This window comes from Cinclus cinclus, chromosome 7 (assembly GCF_963662255.1).
Source record: "Cinclus cinclus chromosome 7, bCinCin1.1, whole genome shotgun sequence".
Taxonomy (NCBI): Eukaryota; Metazoa; Chordata; class Aves; order Passeriformes; family Cinclidae; genus Cinclus; species Cinclus cinclus.
The window spans coordinates 32688861-32703247 of record NC_085052.1 but is presented as its reverse complement, the minus strand read 5'-3'; the positions used below and the strand labels follow the sequence as shown (position 1 = coordinate 32703247).

At 53.5% G+C, this 14387-nt stretch overlaps 1 protein-coding gene across 1 annotated transcript; it reads right to left on the bottom strand.

Annotated features, from left to right (window-relative positions):
• Positions 1-4499: 4499 nt before the first annotated feature.
• LOC134046447 (C-type lectin domain family 2 member D-like) lies at positions 4500-6746 on the bottom strand (the record flags this gene model as incomplete). The annotated part of the gene is made up of 5 exons (XM_062496911.1): positions 4500-5318; positions 5409-5509; positions 5691-5869; positions 5977-6072; positions 6458-6746. Coding segments are annotated over 5 exons (780 nt in total), but the record flags the coding sequence as incomplete, so codon positions are not given.
• Between the last annotated feature and the right edge of the window lie 7641 nt (positions 6747-14387).

Genomic DNA, 14387 nt, shown 5'->3' with positions numbered 1-14387 from the left:
CTCTCATTGCACAACAAGCTCTCATGGGAAATCCAAATCACCCTGGGCTCTTGGAAATCCTCACCAAGTGGTCTGAGGGTGAGACTTTTGGAGTGGCCTTGGAAGAGGAAGAACAGCTGAGACACGATGAGGAAGAATCTGAGTTTTGGCAGCAGGCACCTGAGTGTGAAGAATGGTCTCTCTGTCTGTCTGTCTGTCTGTTCCAGAGGATCTGACTGTCCTGCTGTGGGAGGCTGGAGCAGGACAAGGATTTCTCTCCCTGAGGGAGAAGCAGTGACTTGACGTGTCTGTAACTCCCATCCCTCTGTGTTGGAGTGTGTGAAACAGAGGCCTCTCTGAATTCAGAGAGAGATCAGAATGCAGGGGTTGAATTATAATCTTTGGATGGATTAAAGTATATTAAGCCACTCATATGAAATAGAAGTGTTATTTTTTTTAAGTTAGGTTTTAAGTAAGTAAGTTTAAGTAAGAATGTATTTTATGTGCCTTCAGTAGTGAAAGCCTTAGAATTTAGTGTAAAATGCTAGTTTTAGTGACAGCTTAAAAACAATTCTGAAAGAAAAGTCCCAGTGAGAGCTCAAAAAAACTAGTTCTACACATAATAAATATATAGTAAGAATATTGCTTACATTTTTCAAATAGAACAGATAGGCTGTATGCACACGTAAGTTGTAAACTTTCATATTAAAAAAATGGAATTCTAACGGGTTTCCCAGAAATGTTTCAGATTGGTGTTTTTAGCTCTCTGTGTAATTTGTAAATAGGAATCCGTGCTGTGGGGGCAGATTTCCCCTCTCTCTTTCTCGCTCTCTCTCTCTCTCTCTCTGCTCTTTCTCCTCACTGCCATCATCACTGCCCAGAAGAAGACAGGGGCTGTGGCTACAACTTTGGCCCTCTCGGGGCCATGCACTGCAGAACTGCTTCTGCTTCTAATTGGGACTTTGCTTCTATTTGGGACTCCACGCTGAAAGCTCTTAGCAGGGACTTGAACACTTGGGGCTCTTTGCCTTTTGAGGCTGCAGTGCCTTTAGAAGAAACAACTTTATAGCAACTAACAACTGCTGAGCTCTTTTGAAGACTTAAACCCACAAAAATCCCAACACGTCGAGCCTTTCCTGATGTGCTCTGTTGCCTCCCCAGGGTGAGGAGCAGAGGGACAGAGCTGTTTTGCTGGCACTGGGCACCTGCTGTATTTCTAGTTTAATTTTTCCTAGTGAAGAACTCTTATTCCTATTCCCATATCTTTGCCTGAGAGCCCCTTAATTTCAAAATTAAAATAATTTGGAGGGAGGGGTTTGCATTTTCCATTTCAAGGGAGGCTCCTGCCTTTCTTGCAGGCACCTGTCTTTCAAACCAAGCCAGCTGCTTTGAAGTAACACACGAGGCATCTCTGCTTTTATTTTTGAGAGCATTTCTAGTGAAGCAAGCCCGATGGAATTAATTAGGGAAGACAAGTGTGCTTTGGTTCCCTTTCAAGAGATTTCTACTGAAGTCTATTCAGAAGTAAACTGGTTAATTTTCCCTTATTTTCTGTGTTTAAACTGGGGCAGTCCCCATTCATACCCTGCAATATTAAGGGCATACACTGAAAGAAACCTGCCTTGGCCATTTTTCCAGGGCTATCAATTGATTGGAATCCCCATTTTCTTATTTAAATAGAAGAGGGAAAACCCTGTATGCTGCAATTTTATCAGTTTGCAATGAGAGCAAACCCTCCATTTTCATAATCTCTAAGTTTCAATTGACAGGGAATCTCTGTTGTGCCTTATTTCTTAGGGTTTAAGTTGGTAGAAACGCCCACTAATTCCATCATCTGAGGGATTTCCACTGAGGAGCAAAAAAAGGACAGGGGATAAAAAAGTCAGCAGGGAAAAAAAGCAGAAAAAAAAAGAAGGAAAAAAAGGGCAAAAAAAAGTGCAGAGGGAACAAAAGGAGAGGAAGAAGGGGGCAAAAAATGGGGAAAAGGCAAAGAAAAAAGACAGGGAAAAATGAAGAAAGGGAGATGGCATAATGGTGAAAAGGTGGCATTTAAGAAGCAGGAAAGCACTAGAAAGGTGAGGACAAAAGGTTGTGAAACATAAGCAGAAAAAGAATAGGAAATATGAGTGGAAAAGAACAGGAGTCCCAAAGTCATCCACATACTCCTCAGACCCCCCCCACCCAAATCCCACAGATCACCCCCACATAACCCCCCAAGAGAGCCCCACAAATCCCACAGACACCTGGGCCTGGATTCTTACAGTAACCCACGGGAACAGCTTCTTGAAAGGGGCTGGAAACAAGGGGCAGGTGTAGGAATGTGTGCCCGCTGTGCTTCCAGCCTAGGAATCAGCCTGTCTGGGCCATGCCATGGCAAAGTGTGTCCTGAACAGCTGCCAGGTTTCTGGGCTCCAGCTGTAGCTCAGGAGCAAAGGGATGAGTCCAGGCACGAGAACATCCCATGGGCTGTTCCTCCTGTCAAGTGTGGATCTCTGTTGGGAATGGAGCCTCTCCTTCAGCAGGCCAACGCTCCCAGATGGGAATTCCCAAGGCTACGAGGCTGGGAAGGGAAGAGCAAAGCTGTTGTGAAGGTAAAGCTCCGTTCACTCAGAGAAATCACCTGGGTCACTGGAACACTGGTCCAGGTAGGAAGCAGAAAAGGAGAGATTTCCAGAAAAGTCTCTGTAGTTTGGTGGGGAAAAGCAGTACTGACACCCAATGGCTGCAGGGATGGTAATCTACATTAGTTCTACATTTCCCTTTTTCTAATTGGTGAGGGTTATTAACCTCACCTGCAGTTATAAGGCCAAACAGTTCCACTTTTGGAATATATTCTAGTTTAATCTAGCTGTCCTCCATGCTGCATACTCACAGCAGCCATATCTAACTATCATATGATGTGAGAATTTGCTTCTGTCCCTCTCCCAAACCTCATCCTTCATGGTTTTTCAGCTTCTTTTTAATATGCTAGTAAATCTTCTGTGTCCCTCTGCAATATTTTCCATGGATAAAACCACTGAAGAACAGTACCTAAAGCTGAGCACGGGGACCAGTGGGAAAGGATGTTATATCAGCATTTTCTGTCCCTGTGCCAATACTGCTCTACCTGGGCGGGAGCTGGGAAATCTGTATTTCTGCTCCTGTGATCTTTCTCATGTTAGTCACAGCTGATTCCAACCCCAGTTATCCCACTGTAATGGTGATTCTGGACATCTCTGAGTATAACCAGAGGCCTTGAAAATACCACTGGTGGTTATTAAGAAAGGAAAAGCCAGGTCACACCATTTCCAGCTTGGGCACCCAGCTGTCCCCTCGGTGCAGCTCTTTCAGTGACAGCGGTCAGTGGCCATTCCCGGGGCGGTTCTTTTATTATTTGTACTCATACTGTTCTCTCTATTTTATTCCCTTCACCCTTCGCAGCCTTTGCCGTGCCTCTCTTTTAACCAGCACTGCCACCCCACGGTGTCTCGTTGCAGCTCTTGCAGTCGTGGGGCAGCGACCACAGCTGGTGCAGCACTTTTAGAACATTTTACACCAGTCCCTCTCTATTCTATTCCCGTCACTCCTGCCAGCCTTTCCCGCTGCTCTTTCAGCACCTCCACCGTCCTGACGCTGCCTTGCTGCAGATCTTTTTGGTGACACTTGGGCAGCGGCCACTGCTGGTGCAGTATTTTTAGAGTATTTTATACCACTGTCTGAGCTTTATTCCCTTCCCATTTCCCAGCCTTTGCTGTGACTCTCTTTAACCAGCACCGCCGCTCCGACGGTGGCTCGGCCCTGCTCTTTCAGTGTTAGCGGGCAGAGGAGAGCCGGCAGCGCAGCTTTTTGTTCTGTTTATTTTATGCTCTGGATGTCACCGCAGCAGCTCCCCAGCTGTCCCTCGGTGCAGCTCTTTCAGTGCCAAGGGCACGTCTCGACAGGCGGGCTGCAGCCAGGGCAGGGGCAGGGCAAGACCCAGCGCAGCGCTGGCGGGGCGGGCGTGCGGCGGTGCTCGGAGTGTGCCGGCCTTGGCAGCTCGGGCAATTCACATTTACAATCCCGGCTGTGGGCCGTAGCCAGCGCCTCGTATTTCTCCTCTCTTGTCCGGCATGGATTTGTCAGTTTGCCGTTTCCTCCCACAGAGCTGGAAAGCAAAATGCCCTCCTGCCCCTTGCCCATCCCCACCGCTTCCCACCGCTCCAGCCTTGTCCCTCTTTCTCTCCCCTGCACCTTGCACCACTTTCTCCTCGTCCTCTCCCTGCCAGCTCACAGCAAAGACATTTCACCCACTGGCACCGGCTGCCTCCTCTCACTCCAGGCACCTGCCCGGGAAGCCGGACCAGCCGTGGCACTGGGAAATGATGGAGTCAATTCTCACAGGGATGCTTGGGGTGGGCTGGGCCTGGCACCCGGAGCAAAACTGCTCTGTCCCTCTCCTCCTCATCCTGGGCAGGCAACAGAGCACGTGGGGAAAGGCTCCAGGGTCTCAATAAAGGCAGCGAGAGACCTCTCATCCATCATGGACATAACAGGCCAGAACAAGAGAAATCAACTGAATTTATTATCAAGCAAATAGAAAAAGGGAATGAGAAATATGCCAAAGCCTAAAAATGCACTTTCCCCACACTCTTGTCTCTTTTCTTAGCTTCCCTTTATCTCCTATTCCCTCCCTTCCTCCTCCCCTCACAGTGGCACACAGGAATGGAGGTTACAGTCATATCACATCACTGCTTCTCCCTCAGGGAGACAAATCCATGTCCTGCTCCAGCCTGGCTTTCCACCCACAGTACAGCAGTGAGATCTTTCACAAGAGACAGACAGATAAACAAGCAACAGAGAGACAGTTCTTCACACTCAGGTGCCTGATGCCAAAAGTGGGATTCCTCCTCAGCCGGTATCTCTCAGCTGTTCTTCTTCCTCTTCCAAGGCCACTCCAAAAGTTTCACCCTCAGACCACTTGGTGATGATTTCCAAGAGCCCAGGGTGATTTGGATTTCCCATGAGAGCTTGTTGTACAATGACAGCAATCCCCTCACTCCAGCTAGCATGGCTGGCAGGATGGATTGCAGAGGGTTTTCCTTTGAACAGCCAGCCCAGCGCTGGCAGTGGGGATGAACAGGCACTGAGGTGACCCTGAGAGCAAGTGCAAGGCACAGGGAGCAGCTGAGGAAGGACAGCCCTGGGCTGGGCTAAGAGCTGAAGCTGGGACTGCCCAGTGTGGAGAAGGTCCTTTCTCCAGCCCCTGTTACAGGGGAGCTTGGGCCTTGCTGCAGAGATAGGGCCGACGGTTTGAGCAGCTCTCACTCCTGAATTTCTCCTCAGCCAGGCACACGCACTCTTCACTGCCAAGGACAGGAACCCTGCAAGGAGGAGCAGGGAGAGCGCTGGTTCCCAGGGGAACACGTTGTGCCCCTGTCCCCCCATGCCCTGCCCGGCTCCCCGGCACTCACGAGGAGCTGAAGCTGCTGCCGTCCCCCCACCGCAGGCGCTCGCCCCGTCTGCGCAGCCCGAGCCAGTAATCGACGTTCCCGCGGAGGCGCAAGAGCCAATGCTGCCAAGGAGAGAGCAGTGGGAGCTGCCCCGGCCCCTCGGGGGGACACGGCCCCGGGGCTCCTTCCCTGCAAGGCTCCGGGACAGGGCCGCAGCCCCGGCCCCACGAGCACCGAGCCCGGCCCAGGAGCACCCCCGGGCTGCCCTCAGACACCCCACAGCGCCCGCAGCCCCTCACTCACCACTGCCTCATCCTGGACAATGGCCAGGGAGGCCCCGAGCTCGGAGCACCGCTCTTGGCTCTGCTCCCAGGTTCTGCTGTCCCTTGAGAAGTAGTAGCAGACTCCATTGTATCCAAACCAGCCAGAGGGACAGCCCGGAACCAACGTCGGAGCCGCAGGCAGAGCTGGAACCTGTTGTGCTGCAGAGGGAAGAGGAGAAGGTGTGAGGATCGCCCTCCCCTCTGCAGGGAGCAGGGACCCCGCTCTGCCCCGAGGGGCTGGGCCCAGGCTGCTGCCCCTCCCTTACCTGACCGCACAGCCAAGGCCGCCACCACGGCCAGCAGCAGGAACAGGAGCAGGAGCAGCAGCAAGGTGAGCACGGGATGGCGGCTGGAGCGCTGGCCTGGAGCAGGAAAGAGCTGCTGGCTGCCAGGACCACAGCCGGCCCTCGGATGTGCTGGCCCGATGGATGGCCGGGGAGCACAGGAGGGACCTCTCAGCCTGTTTGCTCCTCCCTCAGCTGGCAGCCAGAGAGCCCAGAGCCTGGGCACAGGCAGGGACACAGGTGTGGGGACAGCCAGGGACCCCGGGCTGGGGACAGGCTGCAGCAGGAGAGCTGCACAGGCTCGGGGGCAGCTGCGGCTGCCGCTTCCAGCCACTGCTGGGGCCCAGCGGAGCACGAGGCCTCTTCCAGACATCGGGAAACAGCCACACAGCCGCCAGCCCTGTCCCTGCCGGGTGACACTGTCCCCTCCCGAGAGGGGCCACAGCCGCGGCCCTGCACTCACCCGGGAATCCTCTGAGCAGCCTTCTGAGCACATGGCCGGTGGCCGATGTGCCCTGGGGATCCAGGGGCTCCCTCACTCTGCCCTTGCTGCTGCAGGTTCCATTCTCCACATCTTCTTCCCTCACTGCACGCTCACAAGTGGCGTCCCCCTGCTTCTGACAAGCGGCTTCTTGCGCCCCAGGCAATTGTGTAAGCCCGGCTGCTGGTCCGTCCCGGAGATGGAGGAGCTCCTGCACGGGCCCGTGAATGGAGCAGAATTCACTCTGCTCCAGCTCACAGCCGGTATCTCTGTGCTGGGAACAGAGCAGAGCCCCCTGCTCCGCCCGCTTCAGGAGTGCTGAAAAAGCCTTTCGGAGATGGGCCTCGGGAACAGCTGTGCAGCCACGGGGATGGCCCATTGAAAGGGACACGATGACAGGTCACGGCTGGTCCCGGTCCTGCGGGACACCGAGGCTCAGGGAGGCGCTGTCGGCTCAGTGCCGCCCTGTCGGGCCCGCGGCAGCACCTGCGGAGAGTTTGCAGCCTTTAGGGAGAGCTCTCCTTTGCCCGCAGCCCGGAGCGGGCAGGATGCGGCGCTTTCTGCCTCCACTCGGCGCCCGGAGCGCTCTGGGCTCTGAGGCACGGTCACGTTCATGCCGTGCCAGCCCTGAGCCGGACAGGGACACCTCCCGCCTGAGCAGCGGCGCCGAGCCCGGGGCGCCACGGCCGCGAACTCTGCCGGGCACGGAGCAGCCACCTCCGGGCTACCGAGGGCAACCGGGATTCGCCATGGCTGCTGCGGCACCGGCTCGTCCCCAGGGACCCGAGCGGAGGAGCAGACCGCGGGCAGCCGCTCCCTCCGCCATCTCAGGGCACGGGGGACACGGGGGAAGCCGGCACAAGGAACACGCCAGAACCGCCCCCTTCCCCTCACCGCGGCCCCCTCCGGGCTGGGGCACAACCGAGCGCGGCTCGGACCTGTGCTGGAGCCGCTCCCAGCTCCGGGGTGCAGGAACGATCCGGTACCGGGGCAGCGGGGACCTCCGAGCCCGCGCTCCGGGCAGAGATATTTGAAAGAACCGCCGTGTGGGAATGCCGGGACCCTTTGACCAATCAGCGTCCGAGGTGGTCATGTGACAGGCCGTGTTTCCGAGCAGAAGGGGTGGAACGCTCCGCCCTCGCTGAGACATGGCCGGGGTTGTGTGAAATGTGTCCTCGCTTCTGTGCGTTTCTCCAGCCGGGCTGCAGCCAGGGGAAGGAAATCTGATTCTGGGGGGCGGGGGCCGTCCAGCCGTCTGGTGGAGTCGGATGGGATTTAACCCTTAAGATCAATAAAATGGAGCGCTTTCGCGCAATTCAAACCCAGAGAACAGCACCATAAAGGCATTTTCTTACCATCTCAAAATGAAATTAATGAAACATCGCGATTTCCGACCTTAGGAGACACCAAATATCATGAAAAAATATCTGTTTTCCTTCAACAGAGACCCTTCAAATCGTAGCTGAAGGGGGGTCCTCCGAGGTCAAACACAAGACCCGAATATAAGGTTATTTTTTTTTCCCTTCGTTTTGAATCTCTTTTCTTCTCATAACCCCCTTTATTTTCTTTCATTTTTGGGGGGAGGGAGGTGAACTGGAGAGTCACTGGGGCACTTCTCCCTCCTCACTGCTCTCACCCGGAGTGCTGGGGAGTTTCCTCCCAGTTCCCTCGCAGGATCCCTCTTCATGGCAAGCACCGGCAGCGATGGTGAGAGCACTGGGAAAGAACTGAGAGCACTGGGAAGGAACTGGGAGCACTGGACCTTCCCAGTGCTCCTAATCCCCCTCCCACTGCTCCTTCCTGTTCCCTCTCAGTGTTCCCAGTATCTCTTCCAGGGCACAAACACTGCAGGGCACTGCGTGGTCTGGTCTAGAAGAGGCAAGGCTTGAGCTGTTACGAGAGAAAACCTGACTTGGGAAAAGCATTCCCTGGAGGGTCCTCCTGGAGGAAGGTGTGTCTGCCCCTCTTCTGACCCTAGAGAGAGCTGAGTCTCCAGCCTGAACTCCAAAACGTTCAAGCTCCAAGGCAGAATGCCAGAAATGTTATTGGCCCCACTCCTAGCACAAGACTCAGACCTCACACGTGTGAGGGGGCAGTGCAGATTCAGTAATTAATGCTCCTGGCTACTGTTTTCTCTCCAAAAGACACACAACCTCAAAAGAACAAAACCCTCAGCGAGGATGGGCTGCTCTTGCTGGCACAGGAAGAGAAGGAGAAATCTGGACAGGAATATTCTTCATGGTTGTGCCCAGGCTTTGTCAACCACTCCAGCTGCTGCACTTCGGGAAATAACCAGTAGCTTACAAGAAGTGACTTTGCTGTCAGTGAGCATGTTATTATGGATTAACCTTGCACTGGAAAACAGTCTCCATACCCTACTGCTCTTTGCATCACCCCAAGAGTTTGGAGGCTGCTGCCTGATGAGCTCCTGAGTTGTATCTTCCTTGTCAGTCTCATCAGCCCCTTGTTCTGTTGTAAAAATGTCAATAAAATGCAGCGATTGGGCATTGGCCCAGTGCCTCAGGGTCTGCAAACATCTTAGAAAGAAAGGAACAAAGAGTGTTTCCACCAAATCACAGAGTAAAAAAGTTCATGTTACCTACATATATCTTTAAAAGGAAAAGTGGAGCAGCGAAATATCAATTACTGTACCAGTGGTGCTCCAGTCTACTTCTGTTCTCTACTTTCACTTGCAGCACCTCTAAAAATACTTAAGAGTACTGGCAGTGCAGCCCTCTGCAAGAGGGTCTCTCTAAAAGGATTTGAGGCTGAGTCCTCACAAAAATCTCCATCAACACTCTCCAGGGCACCACGGGCACTGGGAAGCCTCAGGTCCATCCACACCCAGCAGAAACAGAACACAAACCAAGCCTGTAACAGAGCCTGAAAAGCCCACCCAAACTCAAGGCTGAAGCAATCTGAATTTTGCTAAATATCGAGATTTTGTTTCTCATTTATAACAAAAATGAAGTCAATTGATTTCCCTTGTTCTGGCCTGTTATGTCCATGATGGATGAGAGATCTCTCGCTGCCTTTATTGAGACCCTGGAGCCTTTCCCCACGTGCTCTGTTGCCTGCCCAGGGTGAGGAGGAGAGGGACAGAGCAGTTTTGCTCTGGGTGCCAGGCCCAGCCCACCCCAAGCATCCCTGTGAGAATTGACTCCATCATTTCCCAGTGCCACGGCTGGTCCGGCTTCCCGGGCAGGTGCCCGGAGTGAGAGGAGGCAGCCGGTGCCAGTGGGTGAAATGTCTTTGCTGTGAGCTGGCAGGGAGAGGACGAGGAGAAAGTGGTGCAAGGTGAAGGGGAGAGAAAGAGGGACAAGGCTGGAGCGGTGGGAAGCGGCGGGGATGGGCAAGGGGCAGGAGGGCATTTTGCTTTCCAGCTCTGTGGGAGGAAACGGCAAACTGACAAATCCATGCCGGACAAGAGAGGAGAAATACGAGGTGCTGCATATCGCCGAGAATCGGCATTCATTTCTCTTCCGGAAACTGAAAATTTCAGGAAGTCTCCGAGCACCGCCGCACGCCCGCCCCGCCAGCGCTGCGCTGGGTCTTGCCCTGCCCCTGCCCTGGCTGCAGCCCCCCTGTCCGGAACGCCCAGAAGCAGCTTCCCCTTGGGCTGAGCTTTCATCACCAATTTCTCCAGCGCGGGGTTCTTTGTGCAGCAAACCGTGAAAAGACCTCGCCTCGCCCCGCCTCCGAACTCCGCCGCGCTTAGATTCAAACTACCGAATGATTCAAACTACCCAACGAGCCCCAGTTTCTTCATCACTGCCGTCCGTCACTGCTGTGTGGGCTGGGCAGGAGCTCTTCTCTCTCTCGGTGCCTTCGGGCCGGTCCGGGCAGGCGGCGGCCCCCGGAGCTGGGAGCGGCTCCAGCACAGGTCCGAGCCGCGCTCGGTTGTGCCCCAGCCCGGAGGGGGCCGCGGTGAGGGGAAGGGGGCGGTTCTGGCGTGTTCCTTGTGCCGGCTTCCCCCGTGTCCCCCGTGCCCTGAGATGGCGGAGGGAGCGGCTGCCCGCGGTCTGCTCCTCCGCTCGGGTCCCTGGGGACGAGCCGGTGCCGCAGCAGCCATGGCGAATCCCGGTTGCCCTCGGTAGCCCGGAGGTGGCTGCTCCGTACCCGGGCACTGTTCCAAACTGTTCCCGTTCTCAACACTCCGCTTTGGCCGCACTTTCAGCACTCAGGAGCCCTTGTCTGCTGCTGCATGAGCAGTCCGGGCGGCGGAGCCCTCTCTTCCAGGAATATCCCGGCGGTGCCTAGAGGGGGAACCGCCCGAGCTGCTCTCGCAGCCGAGCAGAACCTCGACCTGCCGCGGTCGGCGAATGGAAGCGCTAAAAGCGATTTGTTCACGGACAAAGACTCTCTGGATAGTTCAAGTTACTAAGTGCTGTGTTTATTAAAACGCCGGAGGGCTGCACGGGGGTAAGCCTCGAGAAACGCGGCAGGCCCGTACAAGGCTCCTTGCCCTCTATTTATTTCCCGAACTCTTCTATTCCTTACCCGTGAAGAACACCAGCACCTCCTCCGCCCGCCCTTTATTAAAATGAGGCCGGTACTCCATTTGGTGTGCGCGATTCCTCTCTTGAATTGGGTCAGTGGTCTTGAAAGATGAAGTAAGGAAAGTCTTCATCAGGTCTCCCTGACCCTCTGGCACAATCCGAGGTGCCCTACTTCGTGAATGTTTGGTAAAAAGTCCCGGGTTTAGCCATAGTTCTACTGGTTTCACTCTGTTCTTATAAAGACTCACTTCCTCCACCTCCTTCTATAAACAAAACTGAAAGCACCTCATAATGGCCAACAACACAGCTGTTGTCTCTAGCTAAAGCGTCTAATCATCGGTAACCCATCAAAGCTCACCCCCTGATCAATATGAATTGCCTCTAACCCTTAGCTCCAATCATAAATCTCTACAATCGGGATTCATGTCCCCGCTGCCCGGACGCTGCGGCAGCACCTGCGGAGACAAGCGCAGTCTCCGGGAGCTCTCCGGTGCCCGCAGCCCCGGCCCCTCTGGCTCTGCAGCCGCTGCAGCCCAGCTCCGAGCCGGGACAGGCGGTGACAACGCCTGGGAGCTGCCGCATGCGGGGACAGCGCGGCTGCGGCTCGGAGTCCGCCCGCCCGGGAGAAAGAACCAGCGGCCCCGGGGGGCTCAGCATTGTCCCCGCATTCCCTGCCCCGGCGGCTCGGAGCCCGGGGACACCGCGAGAGAGAAGCGCCGGCAAGGCCGGCACACTCCGAGCACCGCCGCACGCCCGCCCGCCAGCGCTGCGCTGGGTCTTGCCCTGCCCCTGCCCTGGCTGCAGCCCGCCTGTCGAGACGTGCCCTTGGCACTGAAAGAGCTGCACCGAGGGACAGCTGGGGAGCTGCTGCGGTGACATCCAGAGCATAAAATAAACAGAACAAAAAGCTGCGCTGCCGGCTCTCCTCTGCCCGCTAACACTGAAAGAGCAGGGCCGAGCCACCGTCGGAGCGGCGGTGCTGGTTAAAGAGAGTCACGGCAAAGGCTGGGAAATGGGAAGGGAATAAAGCTCAGAGAGTGGTATAAAATACTCTAAAAATACTGCACCAGCAGTGGCCGCTGCCCCACGACTGTAAGAGCTGCAACGAGACACCGTGGGGTGGCAGTGCTGGTTAAAAGAGAGGCACGGGAAAGGCTGCGAAGGATGAAGGGAATAAAATAGAACAGTATGAGTACAAATAATAAAAGAACCGCCCCGGGAATGGCCACTGACCGCTGTCACTGAAAGAGCTGCACCGAGGGGACAGCTGGGTGCCCAAGCTGGAAATGGTGTGACCTGGCTTTTCCTTTCTTAATAACCACCAGTGGTATTTTCAAGGCCTCTGGTTATACTCAGAGATGTCCAGAATCACCATTACAGTGGGATAACTGGGGTTGGAATCAGCTGTGACTAACATGAGAAAGATCACAGGAGCAGAAATACAGATTTCCCAGCTCCCGCCCAGGTAGAGCAGTATTGGCACAGGGACAGAAAATGCTGATATAACATCCTTTCCCACTGGTCCCCGTGCTCAGCTTTAGGTACTGTTCTTCAGTGGTTTTATCCATGGAAAATATTGCAGAGGGACACAGAAGATTTACTAGCATATTAAAAAGAAGCTGAAAAACCATGAAGGATGAGGTTTGGGAGAGGGACAGAAGCAAATTCTCACATCATATGATAGTTAGATATGGCTGCTGTGAGTATGCAGCATGGAGGACAGCTAGATTAAACTAGAATATATTCCAAAAGTGGGACTGTTTGGCCTTATAACTGCAGGTGAGGTTAATAACCCTCACCAATTAGAAAAAGGGAAATGTAGAACTAATGTAGATTACCATCCCTGCAGCCATTGGGTGTCAGTACTGCTTTTCCCCACCAAACTACAGAGACTTTTCTGGAAATCTCTCCTTTTCTGCTTCCTACCTGGACCAGTGTTCCAGTGACCCAGGGGATTTCTCTGAGTGAACGGAGCTTTACCTTCACAACAGCTTTGCTCTTCCCTTCCCAGCCTCGTAGCCTTGGGAATTCCCATCTGGGAGCGTTGGCCTGCTGAAGGAGAGGCTCCATTCCCAACAGAGATCCACACTTGACAGGAGGAACAGCCCATGGGATGTTCTCGTGCCTGGACTCATCCCTTTGCTCCTGAGCTACAGCTGGAGCCCAGAAACCTGGCAGCTGTTCAGGACACACTTTGCCATGGCATGGCCCAGACAGGCTGATTCCTAGGCTGGAAGCACAGCGGGCACACATTCCTACACCTGCCCCTTGTTTCCAGCCCCTTTCAAGAAGCTGTTCCCGTGGGTTACTCTAAGAATCCAGGCCCAGGTGTCTGTGGGATTTGTGGGGCTCTCTTGGGGGGTTATGTGGGGGTGATCTGTGGGATTTGGGTGGGGGGGGTCTGAGGAGTATGTGGATGACTTTGGGACTCCTGTTCTTTTCCACTCATATTTCCTATTCTTTTTCTGCTTATGTTTCACAACCTTTTGTCTTCACCTTTCTAGTGCTTTCCTGCTTCTTAAATGCCACCTTTTCACCATTATAACATCTCCCTTTCTTCACTCATACCTTTTTTCTTTGCCTTTTCCCCATTTTTTGCCCCCTTCTTCCTCTCCCTTTTTTCCCGCTGAACTTTTTGTTTTTTATTTCCTTCTTCTTTTTTTTCTGCTTTTTTTCCCTGTCCTTTTTTTGCTCTTCAGTGGAAATCCCTCAGATGATGGAATTAGTGGGCGTTTCTACCAACTTAAACGCTAAGAAATAAGGCACAACAGAGATTCCCTGTCAATTGAAATGCAGAGATGATGAAATTGGAGGGTTTGCTCTTGTTGCAAACTGAAAAAATTGCAACATACAGGGTTTTCCCTCTTCTATTTAAATAAGAAAATGGGGATTCCAATCAATTGATAGTCCTGAAAAAATGGCCAAGGCAGGTTTCTTTCAGTGTATGCCCTGAATATTGCAGGGTGTGAATGGGGACTGCCCCTGTTTAAACACAGACAATGAGTGAAAATTAACCAGAAATCTGTTCAAAGGGAAGCATACTGCACTTGTCTTCTGTAATTAATTCCATCAAGCTTCCTTCACTACAAATACTCTCAAAATAAAAAGCAGAGATGCCAAGTGTGTTACTTCAAAGCAGTGGAAGAGGTAGCATGGAAATGCTTATTCTTCCATGGCAAACTCTCCTTTGAGCTCTTGTAAAGCCTTGAAGGTCGCCACTGTGAAGCTGCTGAACAAATGTCAACAGCTGGAATGAGCACAGCCCTGGAGAAATCACAGTCCCACTGATGGAAACGTGAGATTATCCAAGCAGCAAGATCAGCTGTAGTGTTTCCAAAAGAGCAGCTTTGTTCTGAACCTCATCTTCGATGTTTTCCTCATGTACTATAGCATAGGCCATACAACAGTTAAGT